The sequence below is a fragment of the Myotis brandtii genome, unplaced genomic scaffold (assembly GCF_000412655.1).
Source record: "Myotis brandtii unplaced genomic scaffold, ASM41265v1 scaffold8, whole genome shotgun sequence".
Classification (NCBI taxonomy): Eukaryota; Metazoa; Chordata; class Mammalia; order Chiroptera; family Vespertilionidae; genus Myotis; species Myotis brandtii.
The window spans coordinates 13113510-13130610 of record NW_005371219.1 but is presented as its reverse complement, the minus strand read 5'-3'; the positions used below and the strand labels follow the sequence as shown (position 1 = coordinate 13130610).

The window sequence follows — 17101 nt, the reverse complement described above, 5'->3', positions numbered from 1 at the left end:
GCGGCAGGCGGGAAGCTTGGCTTCCTCCATCATTGGGGCAACCAAGCCTCCTGCTTGCTCCAGCTCCGTGGCTGCCAGCCGCCTCCTTGGTTGGGTTAATTTGCATATTGTTGCTCTAATTGGCTGGTGGGCGCGGCTTAAGGCATAGCAAAGGTACGGTCAATTTGCCCGTTTGTCTTTTATTAGTGTAGATATCTTACAGATGAGGGAACTAATGTTGGGAGTTAAATAGTTAGTTTAAGGCTATATACTTACAATGTGGTAAAACCTGGATTTGAACATAAGTTTTTATACTTTGTTTTTTAGAATTTTTGTGTACATTGGCTAACACCATGGTGTTTTAGAATTTTTTAACTGTCTTGAAATCTTTCATGTGTAGGATAAAATTTCACTACTAGAGAGTGATGTAGATTCAAATGTCAAATTATGTCCTTTAACGTATAATTACCAACAGTAAATGCCTGTTATAACATGGTTATTTTATTAAACAGAAGTTTGTCCAATCTTCCCATATGAATATTGATTTCACTACAGTAAAATATTTAATTGGATTTTGAAAATTGATCTAGTGTTATATTTGGGTAATAAAGCATGTGAGGTTTGTTTGTTTTTATTTTTTTTAATGAGCAAAATAATGCAATAAAGTAAGCACTGAAATCTAGAGTAGGAATTTGTTTTCATTTAATATCAAAACAATTCTTGATCACATTAAGAATACACAGACTTGCCCAGCCAGTATTGCTCAGTGGTTGAACATCGAACTATAAGACAACAGGTCATGGTTCAGTTCTTGGTCAGGGCACATGCCCAGGTTGCAGGCTCTATCCCCATTGTGGGATGTGCAGTAGGCAGCTGATCAATGATTCTCTCTCATCATTGATATTTCTCTCTCTCTCCCCCTCTTTCTTCCTCTCTGAAATCAATAAAAAATGTATTTAAAAAAAATACAGCCTTGTAAAGGAGACTTTTTCTTTATTCCTGGAGTGAGTTAATACTCAGCTATTTGTCAGTAACAGAGCTTTGGTAGGCTCTCTCTATAGGCTTCCAATTAGCATGTAAATGATCAGCTATTTTGTCCCTAGAATAACTAACTATGACTTATTTTGCTATTTGAAAGGTGAGAGGCCTATCATCTTTAATAGAATTTCCATTCTGCCTTCTTTTTTATTCATTCATTATTTTATACTTTATACTTGTTTTTTTATGTGTATTCTGACTTAGAGATAGTAAGAAATATTTATTCTAAAATAAACCTAGGTCAGGATACACATATTAGTAAGAAAACAGAATTATGATAATATTTAAAATATATACACAACAGAAAAAGATACATAATTATAACAAGACTACTGGCCCCGTGCACAAATTCATGCATGGGTGGGGTCTGGCCAGCCTGGCCCCAATTGGGGTGGATCGGGGCCAGGCCTGTCGGGAAGAGGAGATGGTGGGAGGTTGAGACTGGCCCCCGCCCCAGTTGGGGCCTGATCAGGGCCGGGTAGCTATGGGGAGGGGCGGAGGGCAATTGGCCAGTGGGCTTCGCCCCCAATTGGGGTTGAGGGGGCCAATCGGGGGCCAGTTGCCTGGAGGAGAATCTGCAGGCGGTTGGCTGTTGGCCCTGCCCCTAAATGGAGTCTGGAGGTCGATCTGGGGTGGGGTTGGGTGGGGGGAATGGCTGCAGGAGGTTGGCCAGCTGGTCCCACTCCCTGTTGGGGTAGGGGGGCGATCAGGGTTGGGGCTGTGAGGGGGGAGGGTTTGCGAGCTGATCAGGATGGTGGGGGCCCAAAGGGGGCGGGGTTTGCCTGAGGGAGGGGCTGCAGGAGGTTGGCTGTCCTGCCCCACCCTCGGATCAGGCCGGTTCTCTGGCTGCATATATATATATATATATATATATGTGTGTGTGTGTGTGTGTGTGTTTGTGTGTGTGTATATGTATATGTATATATATGGATTAGTAAATGAAAATTCAGAGCAAAGGTGAAATGAGAATGTGAAAATTAAGAAGTCAGAGTTACATTATCACACAGAATATGTCCTTTTAGATCAGGGGTGGGCAAACTTTTTGACTCGAGGGCCACAATGGGTTCTTAAACTGGACCGGAGGGCCGGAACAAAAGCATGGATGGAGTGTTTGTGTGAACTAATATAAATTCAAAGTAAACATCATTACATAAAAGGGTACGGTCTTTTTTTTTTTTTTTTTTAGTTTTTTTCATTTCAAAAGGGCCGGATCCGGCCTGCGGGCCGTAGTTTGCCCACGGCTGTTTTAGATTCTAACACTGGCAAACCACATATATACAGCAGTATTTTTTTAAGTTACCTTGTCCCAGAGATTTGTCTCCTCTTTAGAACTCAGTTATTATAGAAACCAATCCAAGAATAAATCAAATAACTTCCTTCTTGTTAATGCAGCGAGACCACATTTACTAAGACTCTATTTTATGATTTATAATTTTTTTCTGAGATTCTTCAACATTGGTTAAGGATGGAACTCTGAGGATATGGTATAGGATTTGGAGAGCAGACATAGATGGGTTTAATCCAATATTTTTAATATCCAGAAAAAAATAATGGATTTATCAGTGTAGCCTTATTTGCTTATTTGTTTGCTTAATTTGTTTACACTAACTAAGCTTTTTCTAAATACTGAGCAATAGTGAATTTGAAGTTCTCTTTTCTGAAAGCTTTAAAACTGAGTGGAGCTTGGAGCTGGCTAGATTTTTCTGAGGCAAATTGAAGACACTAATTGACATGCATGCCTTATAGCTAAGATGCCACCTCCGCCCAGAATGAATTTGTGTAGTTAGTGTGTGGAACAGTATTTGATGTTAGATGCACCTGAAAATGCTTGTTTTCTACTAAGACTCTTTATCCAAAAGTCTTTGTTTTAATATTAGTAGTCTAATATTGACAAGGACTTAAACGTATGAAATAAAACATAGAGGATTGAAATTGGCCTATTAATAAAAATATATTTCTTTATCTGTACTTTTTGAATGACAGTGGTGATTTACACCTGCTTCTTTAATGTCGGGGAAACATCTCTAAAATGCTAAAAAAATTCCTATTGGCATTGTACTTTGCAGCACATTTTTCCCTAATTGAGTAATACCTTTTATCAAAATAAAATGGTGTTCCTCATTAGGGTATTAATGGTGGACACATTACACACATAATGAACTAAGATGTGCTATCTCAGGTTTGTGTCAAATGAAATTTCTCCTTCAATATGCAAAGCAATAAGCTTCACAATTGCACACATTCAACTAATAGCTATTCTATCAAGATAATTAGTTCTGAAATATCTTCAGTAACCACTAATCTTCTTCAACTATGGAGGAAAAATTTAGTCTGACTCAATTTTAATGTAACCTTAATAATATAGACTGATTCTTTATTAAATCATACTATTTTGTTCTCATTTGTCTTATTGACATAATGTATTTCATATAATGTGTACCTTTAGTATCAGTATACTTATATTTACTTATTTTTATTTTTATTTCTTAGGCATTAGCAATGGGGATGATGACAGAATATTATCATTATATCTTTACCACTCTGGTAAGTAATTTATAAAACATAAAGATAATGCTCTAAATTTTATTATTATGACTTTCCAGAATGGAAAATGGGTTTTTGAGTGAGAAGAAATAATATGACTGACACTGTTGTAGTTATACTGTATATTATTTTGATAAAGCCCAGGAGGAATTATCATAACAAAGAACTAATATTTCTTGGTGGGAAGCTGGTGATATTAAAATAAAATCATTTTAGATATTAAATTCAAAATATTATCTCATCTGTAGATGAGTTTCAGAACATAATGCAATTCAAAACTAGTTCACTGAGAAATCAATGTTTTAGAAAAGCACAAATTCTTATGTGGTTAACTCTATTCACTTTACAAAAATCATATTTGTTGAAGCTGCTCTTTTAGTAGATTAAATTTACTATATTGTATTTGTCTATATTTAGTTGGTTTTTTAGTCAATATTATTTAATTAACTATTAGAAAATTGAATGTTACGTTTATCTTTTGTCTGTACATACCCATCACACAGTTTTTCCTTAATATGCACAAAAACCTGACTTTGCTGTTTTATCAAACCTACTTACTCTATTCATTTATCATGTCATATCCTGATTTCTCTTTATTAAAAACATAACATTTAAATAAGTAAAGTTGAAGATCTAGTTGACTTTATTGAATGATTTTGAATCGGACAGCATCCCGTCTACCAAGTGGAGAGGAGCTCTGAGGGGGTGTACAAAAGGCTTTTAAAGGCAGAGAGAGGGTGGGAAGAGGAAGTCATAAATGCAGAAAAGGGTTATTTCTGGCAAGGTTACCTCCTATTGGGGGACAAAAGGGTATATTTAGGCAGATTACCTCACTGTTGTTGACCTGGAAATTACAGACAGACCAGTAAGATGACATTCCCAAGGAAGTTTGAAAATGCAATTAGGTTAAGTATTAAGCTTTGGTTGGGTGACATGGGCTTTGCAAAAGTGATTCCATTTGGGGCCTGTTTCTTTTAACACCTTCCCCTGTGAAACAGCTGTATGTCTCCAAAATTTGTTTCCTGCCTGTCTCCAAAAAGTATCTCCAAATTTGGGCTGGGCCTCCATCCTATTTTCTTTTCTTTTTTTTTTTAATCTTTGATCATTTTCTTCAGAAATGGTATGTATTTAAAGTTCCAATTATTACCTTTGTTCAAATAAGATCTAAATGTCCATCTGTAATAGTCTTGAATTGTTGTGTATTAGTATTGCTACACTGAAGAATAATCCTAATTGTTGTGTCATTAGGATCATTTCAAATTATTTAAACTTAATATATTATCCTCTAAATTGACCCCTCTCTGACTTCCTTCAAAATTTCTATTGTCTCTGACTCATTATCACCAACAAAATTCTACTGTTCTTTCCTCCATAGTGTCTCTAGCATGCATCTTCTCTATTTCCCCAGTGACCAATTTTTTAAAAATATGTATTTTATTGATTTTTTACAGAGAGGAAGGGAGAGGGATAGAGAGTTAGAAACATCGATGAGAGAGAAACATCGATCAGCTGCCTCCTGCACACTCCCCACTGGGGATGTGCCCGCAACCAAGGTACATGCCCTTGATCGGAATTGAACCTGGGACCCTTGAGTCCGCAGGCTGATGTTCTATCCACTGAGCCAAACGGTTAGGGCCCCAGTGACCAATTTAACAAATGCTTTTTTTCTCTGTTAACTTAAAAGTCTTCCAGGTAATCACCTTGTTTTTCGGAGGGTTGAAACTACCAGATCAAATTACTAAGATTTATTTGATCACAATAGCTTCCTGTATTAAAACTCTCCTTCACTGGAGATCCTTCTAGCTGTAAGTTGCACTTTACTGATAAATATTAAGGTTAACTCTGCTGTACTATCTCTATATCACTTCCCACCAGGAGAATTTTTGTGGCCTGTAAGAAACTCAGTGATAGGCTGGTGGAGAGGGAGTGGAAGCCTTCACTCATCAGCAAATTATATTTTAATTCTGCCAAAATTCAGTTCTCCCATAATCATAAGATTTTAGGGAAATCAAAAGCATCTCTTAATAAGAAAAAAAATACAAAAAGAACTAGTGTGTAGTGTATAGAACACAGCCTGTAATTGAGGCCTTTTTAGTTTGATTCTAACCTAACTTTTCTAGTTGATTTGTTTGCTGCTACTCTCTTTTATGAATTCTCTTTTGTGGCCAAACTGATCTAGATCAGTCTTCTGGATAGGTTGTATATTTTCTAATTTTTATCTCTACTGACACTTCAAATGGCCTCCTTTCCCCTTTCGCCTCTCAAAAGCCTGACCACTCTTTGATGGCAGCTCAGAATCCATCTGCTTTAGGGAGTTGTTTCTGACTATGAAAATTAAGTCATCTGTCTTCTGACTTTTGCTGACTTCTACTCTTTTACCCCTTCGCATACATTGCAATATATTATTTACCGCATTGGATATCTATCCTTGGCTTGACTGCAAACATTGAAAAAGAAAAAACTAAAGATTCACATACTTTTATTCCTGTTATCTAACCTGTATAGCTGTACGTGTCCAAGGCAAGCTTTACATAGAACCAATGTCATTAATCTTGCCCCTGTTCTTATGTAGCGGTAAGATCGGTTAGAGAAAAGGCAAAGGTCTGATGTGCTGCATGTTTTCATAGTGCCATCCAAGTACTTTGATAGCTTTGGTCTCCTGTCTTCTGGAAAAACAAAGGGCAAAGCAGAGCATTCACTGTATACAGATTGGAAATCTAAAGGGTTCCTTATGAAGTTGCCAGATAGGGTGTCACAAAGGGACTGCAGGTATTCTGCAACCGAAAAGGACAGTCTTCTTAACTTTTTTTTTTCTGTTTTGATATATTTTTTATTTAGTTAGAAGCCATATATTGTGACCTGTTTCTTAAAACAAAACAAAACAAAACAAAACAAAACAAAAAACACCTAAAATATAAAATGGCAATAACCAGCCAAAAAAGCAGGGCATAGAAAAGATACCTCTAGTTAGTTAAAAGTGAAATAGTAATGCATAATATTTAAGGATAAGCTATCCTTAACATGGGAAAGAAAGCTCATGTAAATCTTAAAGGTGGCTATAAAAAGCCTGTTGTAGCATTGGTGGAATTAGAATAGTGTGTGTATATATGTATCCTAAGGCAAGCAAGAATAAGTGACTATTTCAATTATGCATGCTTGTAAATATACTCTTTTGATAATAACATGAAAACATTTGTCTTTCAGGACCTCTTCGCTCTTGATGTAGAGCCCTACCGATACAGTGGCGTTAACATGACAGGGTTCAGAATATTAAATACCGAAAATACGCAAGTCTCTTCCATCATAGAAAAATGGTCGATGGAACGGTTGCAGGCACCTCCGAAACCCGATTCAGGTTTGCTGGATGGATTTATGACGGTATGAATAACCACTTAAACATCAGTTTATGTGTTTCTACGTAATATTGCATAAATTATTAAATTCTCTGGATCTAAACGCTGGACTAATAGTTTGACCTTTAAAGACATATCAGAACTACTATTACAAATAATTCTTTTGAAAATTTTTAAATTAGTTCTTTATTGAAAATTTACACTTTTAGCAAAGTATCTCTAGAGGCATTTTTACTATGGTTAGAATACTACAGTGTAGAAATTTCTCTAAAATTAATTAGTGCCATAACATGATAAATTAGAGACTGAAAAGAAGACATTGCCTGACAGTTGTCCTTCTGGTTTTAATTGGAAATCTAAAGGATTCCTTATGGCCAATATATGATCACTCTTCAACATGTTGGTTTCTGATATCTGATATCCATATGGATGACTTACATTACACAAAATGTCCCTTGAACTTATTCACTTTTAATAAATTTTTAATATCAAGTAATTTTAATAAACTATAAAACAAGCACATAGAAAAAGCTCATGGAGTAGATGTCAATGTTGGAGAAATCCCTCCCACACTTCTAGCTCCGTATCCCATCCCTCAAAACCAAACAGCCAAATCTGAAACGACAAAGGAAATCCTTCCAAACGTGAATTTCCGTGAGAGCCCCTTCACCAATAAAAAGAACACAGTGTCCTACATGGTACACATTCAAAGTTAAAATAACTCCAACTTTTATAGCTATACATATTGTTTTAAAGCAAATCAATATATTTTAAAAATTCATATACTTAGGAATTTATCCATTTTGTCAAGATTGTCCAATTGTTGGCATATAGTTGTTTGTAATATTTTCTTACAATCCCTTTTATTTCTGGGTTGAGTCAATTGTTATTTCTCTTTCATTTCTGATTTTATTTATTTTGATCCTCTCTATCTTTTTTTTGATGATACTGGTTAAAGGTTCACCAATCTTGTTTAACTTTTCTTTTTTGCTTTATTGATTAAGGTATTACATGTGTGTTCTTATCCCCCCATTGCCCTCCACCTCACCCCCCAATCATGCTCTCACCCCCTGGTGTCTCTGTCCATTGGTTATGCTTATATGCATGCATACAAGTCTTTTGGTTGATCTCTCTCCCTTACCCCCACCCTCCCCTACCTTCCCTCTGAGATTTGACGGTCTGATCGATGCTTCTCTGTCTCTCTGGATCAATTTTTGTTCATCAGTTTATGTTGTTCATTATATTCCACAAATGAGTGAGATCATGTGATATTTATCTTTCTCTGATTGGCTTGTTTCATTGATCTTCTATATTGTTTTCTTAGACTCTATTTTTCTTTGTCTGCTCTGACCTTTACTATATCCTTCCTTCCACTCTAGTCTTTGTTTATTTTTCTTTCTAGTTCCATTAAGTGTAAAGGTAGGTTGTTTATTTGAAATTTTTCTTGTTTCTTGAGGTAGGCCTGTATTGCTATGAATTTCCCTCTTAGGACTGTTTTCCCATAGATTTTGGGTTATTGTAGTCTGATTTTCATTAGTTTCAAGGAATCGTTTAATTTCTTCCTTGATCCCATTGTTAACCCATTCATTATTAGTAACATTTCAATCTTACTAAATTTATTGAGATTTGTTCTGTTTTCTGACATTTGGTCTATCCTAGAAAATGTTCCATATGCACTTGAAAAGAATGTATATTCTGCTGCTTTGGGGTGAAATGCTCTGAAGATATCAATTAAATCCATCTAATCTTGTATGTCATTTAAGGGTGCTGTGTCCTTGTTGATTTTCTGTCAGGAAGATCAATCTATTGATATCAATGGGGTGTTAAAGTCCCCTACTATGACTGTATTACTGTCGATCTCTTCCTTTATATCCACCAAAATTTGCTTTATAGATTTAGGTGGTCTTATGTTGGTGGGAAAAGGGAGGTTAATACAATAATTAATATATAAATAATAATACAAGAATGAACTGTTTTGAGTATTTACAACTATAAACCTACTTTTGCCAGCCTCCGTATTCCTGTTGTGTGGGAAAGCTTTTTCTATTATGACTGTAAATTTTTCATTAATTACTTCAATTGGTCTTCAGATTATGTTTTTAATGTTGTAGTGAAATAAAGTGAAATTTTAAATTTACCTCTTAAATGATGATTTAGTAATACAAATTGAGCGACTTCATAGAGATTGTGAGAAAATCATTGTTACCCTCAAACAACTAAGTTTCTGATGACAAAATGACATTTATATTGTTTTAGTGAGGAAAATAACCTACTAGAATTTGAAGATGTCTTATATCTATATTAATGTTTTAAATAAGTAATAGGAGGGGAATTTTACTCTTTTTCATAAAAAAAGAGAGGGTTGATTAGTTCTACTATTTTGTCTTAACCTAAGCCTTAGGTTAAGGTATATTTGAGAAACCTTTTTGAGAAGACAATATGTAAATAACTTAAAAGTAAAGATATTTTTTCTCTTAAGTATATCTAGGTTAAAAATAATATACAACCTAGAAAAAAAATTACAGATAATATGTTTTTAAATTTTTAGAAGAATTTTGAATGCCAACATTCTTCTCTTTGGTATAGGCATTAAATGCTTTTTAAGTGGCATTTTATATAGGAAAAATTTTGAAAGTTTTCACATATAAGAGATAATTACCCCTTCACTTATATATTTTTATTTAAGTTAGTGCAAGCTATAAATATTTAACCAGAAAACGTACATGAGAACTTTTTTAAACAAGTGGGCTAAAGATAAACTTAATTTAATGGGCACTTTTTGAATAACATTTCTTTTCTAAAATATGTACCAGCTATTTATTTTGTTATATTTATAAATTGAGCATAGAACACAAAATATTTTGGAAGAAGAGATGAAGCTTGCTATTAAAATAAATATGTCTTTCAAAATACATTCTGATTGATTAATGTTTTAAAATTTCCCTTTTGGAAAATTAATAATATTTTTTAAAATAGTCTATTATACAACATTATATAATGACATAAAAAGTACATATAAAGTATTTTTGTTATGTAATATTAATTTTAATTATAAAATAGTGCATGATTATTATAAAAAGAAAATCAGTATCAAATCTGTATAAAGATGTTGGCATATTTATGCCTTGCATGAACAATCTTTTTCTTTCCTATTTAAGATTATATTGTAATCTATTTCCTTCCTAGTCATTAAATGTTTAGGAAAACAAATTAATAGGCTATTTTCACCATGAATGGCATCAGGCAGTTAAGAGGATTCTAGTCAGAAAAGAATTATAGCCTGGCATTGTGGCATTGAAAATATTCCCTTCATTAAATTCACGAGATCTCAGTTTTATTATGACTCTTGTTCTTTTTCTCTCTCTATGTTCCCATAAAGAAATGGTACTATCAGTGAAGTTCCTAGTTTTGCGAGACCCATTATTATCAGTATCATAGTAATTTGTCACTATATAAGATCATAATACTTATACTTTCTCACTCTTCATGTTTGAGCTATAAAAGGACACGATGAACTGGATTTATAAGATTTTTTTTCTGGTTGAGTTAGCAGTTTCATTGACCCCTACATTAAGTGTTTATCAGATAAATGACCGTGGAACACAAGGCCATTTTTCCTATAGTTGTAGTTTCTTCTTCCATGGTTTCTAATCCTTATATTAAATATATTAATGTTAGTATCTCAGTAAATGTTAATCTTCATTTGGTATAAACCCAACCAAGTCACACAGTACATCCAAGCCTGATCTAGTCAAGCAGGAAAGAAGACAGAAAGCCCATCCCTCTTCTTTCACACATAAAGGTGTGTGTTCTTTTCCTCATAATATCATGTTTCTAGCACTTTTCCCCTTGCCCAAACACTATCATTCAGTTAGTGCTCTAATGTCTTTCCAAGATATCAGCCCTTATTATAAAGCCATTCTCTACTGTGCATTCTCTATTAACTATTCACATATTTCCATGCTCCTGGGGTGTGGAAAAACTATTCTTATTGTTTGATCAAATGACATTTCTCCCAGTCTTCTGAATAGATATCTGTGTCTCCAAGAAAAGTTACTATTGGGTGGGAATTCACTTTTTTAATCCATCAGAGCTTGATGATAGTTAAAATTAATACTGATTTATTGAGTTTGCAGCAATCTCAATTCAAGAGAATGAAGTCAAGAACACCTCAAGGTAAATTTTAAACAGTCTAGATACATCCTAAACATCCTTCCCAGTGTTCCAATTATGCCTGTGCATACTAATACTAATGTACCTATAACCTATCCATTTTTTCTTATGTTGATATAGAATACCACATGTATTCCTTGATAATGTAAATTTGCAACACAAATCAATAATGTCTATGTTGGTTGGTTATGTCATTTGGAGTGCTGTAGGGAGATTACTGTTTTGGAAATTTAAACTCTGGGTACCAATTGCTTTCTCCATTCCACTTTCCCTCTTTTTACATTCACCAACCATCAAACACTGTCAAATCTGTTGTATCAATACCTTTCTTAACTACATTCTTCTTTCACCCCCAAAGCAATGCCTGAGTTAAGGACCCAGTGCTTTCTCACCTGGTTGCTGCAAGAGTCTGTCTCCTCAGTAATCTTACCAGAACATTGCTCATGATTCTTTGAGCCATGATCTGGCTCATGATCTGGCTTCTGCTACTCATCTGGCCTCATATTTGCCTATTCCCTGCTCCACCAAGCCACCCACCTCACCTTGATGCACCTCTTCATTTCAGCACAGGGTGTTCCCATTTTCTGAACCACCTTTCCGTATTAGAATGCGTGGTATATTCATACTCCTGCTCTAATTTCAGGTAATCTGTTGCTTTGTATGTGAATTTGCTCTGAGTTCTCCAGACATTTTTACCCCTGTGCTCCCACATAGTTAACCCCATGTTGAAATTTAACTCTGGTATTTTTGTTTGTTTTCATATCCATTTCGAAATAGTCTGCTCTTTCAGGGCAAGAATTAGTTTTCATCATCCTTGAAACCCTGGTACCAACTTCAGTGGTTGGTGAACAGTAGGTGCTCATAATGAAAGAGGGAATGCCTCTTTAAATAAATATGCGTTAGTTAATATAGTTTAATCCGTTTACAACTGTATTCTAATCACCAGGTCGTCTCATTTCTCCAGATGTATTCTGGAGAGCTAGTTTTTTAGTTATCCACTCGAACTTTATTATGAAGATACCTAATCATTTAGAAAATTTCAATTAGACTAGTATCAATTATTTATTAGAGAATTACCTGCCAGGGCTGACCGCAGACCCTGTGCGACGGATGAATGATACTCTAACACGTTTCTGTGAAAGAGCGGGCTAAGGCACTACTTGGCTATTGCCACCAAGTAGCATTGTTCTCCTGCCTTCTTTGGCTTTTATTGTCTTAACAGCTTGTACTAAAATTAAGGTCTAGATACAATCAGCAAGGTAAGCATCCTTGAGAAAGTATATACTTCGACAAGGACTGGTCTTTAAAGACTAAACATTGAGATTCCAACAAAATACCCGGGGGGATCAGACTTGTTTGGAAAAGTCAAGGTAGGGGCTGCTGCTTTCGGCAAGGTCCCCTCAGAGGCTCCCAACCTTTTGGAGAATCCTTCTTACAGACATTCCAACCTAGTCCGGTGCTTCCCCACAAGTACCTTAAACAACAAAAGCTTAGAAATGCTTTTGATTAAATAGCGAAATTTTAGTGAATTAGAAGAGTAAATGCCATTCTTTTTTACAAAAAAAGGTAGAATGTTTTTATAAAATAGGTGATTCTTTATGTGTTTAAGTTCCAATATCCTCCTAAAATTCCTTTTAACAAAAGAACACGGCCTAGACTTTTACATTTTCTCATAATTTGATCAACTTATGTTAAAAAATTAATATCATATATACTCAATTTACAGAAGGGAGGTAGCTCATATACTAAGAGGGGACAAGTATCACTCTGTTACTGTAAAAAGATTTACCTTTAGAAAGTCAATGAAAAAAGAACCATAGAGAAATAAAGTATAGCCATGCAGGGTTTCATTTATTGCTAGAAGTAAAAGCCTGCCTTTGCTGATATTTGCTTAGCTTAATTAGCTGTAGCTGTTTTCTTCAATTCAGTTGAAATGAAAATAAATGTGAGACTTTTCCAAGCAGTGGATCAATATAACTTATCATTTTGAGTAAGTTGATTTTATTTCATATTCCACCAAAACCCCAAAAGAAAAGTATGAAAAATGGCTAAATAATGAATTAATTATCCTTTCTTTGATCAATTTTAATTGTGTGTACGTTGTAGACAACACTCAGGATTTGATACCCAGGCTCTCAGGATTGGGTGATGAAGACAGGACCAGTTTTTTAACAGAACTTAGGGAACTGACAAAATTAGAAGATACTGAATTTTTTTTGCTCACATCTCACATCTTTGACGGTACAAATTCATATTCAAACTTTGATTATTGATGTCTTCCTAATTTGGTACTTTTTTGATTGATCTAGTTTCCTAATTCTTCCTCAAATTTTTTGTTACTATTCCTTGTTTTCCATGCTATTTTATGACAGCAAGAAATATACATATTTCTCAGGGGTTTTACATAATTTCTCAATATTTTGTTGAAAAAAATGTGCAACATTTTGCAAAATTTATTAATGTAGCTGTTAGTTTTATTTTTGTCTTTACCACAGAAGAAATATTTTGAGTCCATATATATTTTATATATATGGAAGAAAATTTTGTATAAGATATTTCAGAGTATGTAATGAAGTCATAAATACAACATTTATTGCATTTTTATGATTGACTCAATGAATAGTCAAAGAATATGGAGTACGTGGCATGAATAACAGAATGGCACTATTTCTTCACTTTATTATACCTATTAACCTTCCAAGATGTACTAAATTGCAAGTTTAATCTGAATATAAATAATTTAGATGACTTAACAACCTCTATTGTTTTATTAACATAGAGCATTACACCGAATTGCCTTTGCTCATTGGCAGATTAAATAATCAGCATTTATCTAAAGTGGGTAAAAAGAGGGAATTTCTATTTTAAGTAACTGTGTATGTGTGTGTGTGTTTTTCATGAAAAATGGCAGTTGCAATGAAGCACTTACTGCACAGTCACATTACTCTTTCGGTCTGTTTTTAAACTTTTCACTTGGTAAAGCTAAGTTTGATTCAAAAGATTTTTTCCCCTTTTACCTTAAATAACAAAATTTATCTTCAAAGCATTGATCTGAAATCATTCAATACAAACTTGTAAAGGATAAACACATTTTTGCTCATATTTTTTTCAGCTTCTCTCAGATTTTTTATTTTATATTTAAATATAGTTACATCTGGATATAACCAATCACAGATGTATAAGGAAGTCCAGGTAGACCAAAATTTCTGTTATTCAAGATAGGGCTCCGCAGGGACAGTCAATGGCGAGGACACCTGGAGAAGGTGATGGCCAAATGCTCTGACAAGAGGGCAAAGTCCAGCATTGCTGTCTAGGAACTGGCGATGTTCTGAGATTTAGGGCTTCACATACATGATAAATCAAGAGGGCAAAGTCCAGCATTGCTGTCTAGGAACTGAGATTTAGGGCTTCACATACGTGATAAATTAGAGACTAAAAAGAAGACATTACCTAATAGTTATCTTTTTTATTTTAACTGCAGCCTTTTTTGTCATGCTCCTTCCTAGAACAGTGTATTTAAAAATTAAAACAACTGGGCCTGGCTAATGTTGCTCAGAGGTTGAGTGTGAACCTATGAACTAGGAGGTCATGGTCCAATTCCTGGTTAGGGCACATGCCCCACTTGCAAGCTCAATTGTCGATGGGGGGAATACAGGAAGCAGCCAATCAATGATTCTCTGTCATCATAGATGTTTCTATCTCTCTCTCCTTCTCCCTTTCTTTCTGAAATCAAGAAAATGTTTTTTAAAAATTAAAACAACTGGAGATATTATAAATAAATGAATAACTTGGTGTTTAATAATATATATTTTATATAATAAACATAAATCATAACTAATTTTTATGTAAATATATACCATAATAGATGTTTTCTTCTTTGTTTTTAAATTATCTACCTACATGTCCCACCAATACAGAAATTCTCTTGCCTATTTGAAATAAATAATTTCCCAAGTCACTTATTAGAAATAGGAACATAAATGTATATAAAGTGTGAATTTAAGGACCCTAGGCTATAGAGTAGACCCAAGAACTTTGATACAAATAATGACTACGTATAAACTCTGAGTTTAATTCCCATTGTGTGTTACCATTTGTATTTGACAATCTCTACTATAAAATAGCCTATTTGTGAAATACGTTTAATGCTTGCTACGTTCTAGTGCTATTGTTGCCTCATGACCACATCACGGGGCAGATATAATCCTATTTTATAGATGCAGATACATAGAATAGGTAGGTTATACATGAAGGATGATCCCTGGGTTATAATCAGAAGCAAATATAAAGGCATCCTTAAGCATCCAGAAGTAAAAAGTTGAGCGTGATGAATTAGAAACCAGAAAATCATGTTACATTTATTGCTTCTTCTTCAACTTAATTTATAGTTTCACATCAATTTTGGGTAAGTGGTAGTTCTACTAATACCTCCTCTTTCCTTCCTGAATAGATTAAACTAACTAAGAGAGGTTTGGAGGCAGCATCTGAGTCCCATTTCCAATCCTTTCTAATGCTGTCACTTAATCTCTTTGAGCCTCACTTGTCAAATAGAAGTAATAAATTTTAGTGTGTTGTCCTAAGGATAATAAATTAACATATAAAAATATTGGAAACCTTCCTGGGGGTGTTTTATAATTATGAGCAATATTATTGCCTCCTCTTAAACTCCCAGTGCCTGAGAAATGTAGAATAAATTTTGACACAGTGGTTATAGCTTAAATTATCCAGTCATATTATTTCAGTATCATTTGTAATCTCTTTTATGCAATAACACTGTAGTAGATATGTGGTGAGTGTGTGTGTTGTGTGTTAGGTGGTTAATTGACATAGAACCTTTAAGAAGCATTTATAAAGAATCTATTTTGTACTTGAATTAATAATCTTAAAATGTTCACAATCACAAAAATTGTAAATGTGCTATTAGAATGATACATCCCTATTTAATAGATTTTTAAGTTTAACGAGAAGTTTATGAAATGGTAGGTACCATTTATTTACTCTCAATGTCAGGTCACTGCATTTTCAGTTTAAGAAGATAGTTTGTTAGGTAGAAAATTAAAGGATGAATTTTGTTTCATTTTTTTAATGCCAGTTATAAAAGACTGCTAAATCTATTTTATCTTAGAACAGGAATTTGGGGATGAGAATCACCTGACTATCAAAACCAAGGTCTGCTTATTACTCCTTTATAAACTTCTAATTATTTAACATCTGTGAGCCTCAATTGCTTCTTCTATTTAATGGAACTAATAATATATCATAGTGTCACTATGAAGATTAAGTGTGTAGGCATACTGCTTAAAGACAGTGTCTGGCAAACAGCTGATCCTCCAAAAATGATATCTATTTTCACCAAGGCAAATACCATTTCTGAACTTCAGTGCAAGTGCTGTTTCTGTTTAGAGTAAAGTTAATCATTCAAAGAGTTTCTTGATGTCCTGTTGTACTAATGTGACAATTGAATAAGAATGCAACTGTAAATAATACTTCAAAAAAGAATCTAAGAGTAGGTAGCTGCTTACTTTAATGCACTAGTTGAGTTTAAGTGAATGAATAAACATGAATAAGAGCCAGGTTTAGTATCAAATAGTTGATGTTTATTTCATGACACTGGTATCTAAGTAATTATATTTACACTAGAGGCCCGGTGCACAAAAATTTGTGCACTCAGGGGGAAGGGAGGGTCCCTCAGCCCGGCCTGTGCCCTCTCGCAGTCTGGGACCCCTCGGGAGATAACGACCTGCTGGCTTAGGCCTGCTCCAGGGTGGCAGAGGGCAGGCCCAATCCCTAGGTGCAGCCCCTGGTTGGGCTCAGAGCAGGGCTGATTGGGGAGTTGGGGCGCCGCCCCCTGTCATGCACAGAGCAGGGCGGATTGGGAGGTTGCGATGCCACCCTCAGTCACGCTCAAGGTAGGGCCGATTGGGGGGTTGGGGCCCCGCCCCCTGTCACACTCAAGGCAGGGTCGATGGGGAGGTTGCGGCGCCACCCCCTGTCACGCACAGAGCAGGGCCCAT

General features: G+C 34.9%; 1 protein-coding gene across 6 annotated transcripts in view; it reads left to right on the top strand.

Moving 5' to 3' along the window:
• Positions 1-17101, top strand: part of GRIK2 (glutamate receptor, ionotropic, kainate 2) — a 580918-nt gene that overhangs the window by 256406 nt on the left and 307411 nt on the right. For all 6 annotated transcript variants that reach the window (XM_005883802.2, XM_014531347.1, XM_014531350.1 and 3 more), the window contains 2 exons: positions 3508-3561; positions 6766-6939. In XM_005883802.2, coding sequence (XP_005883864.1) covers positions 3508-3561; positions 6766-6939 — 228 coding nt within the window. The remainder of the gene's footprint in view (positions 1-3507; positions 3562-6765; positions 6940-17101) is intronic.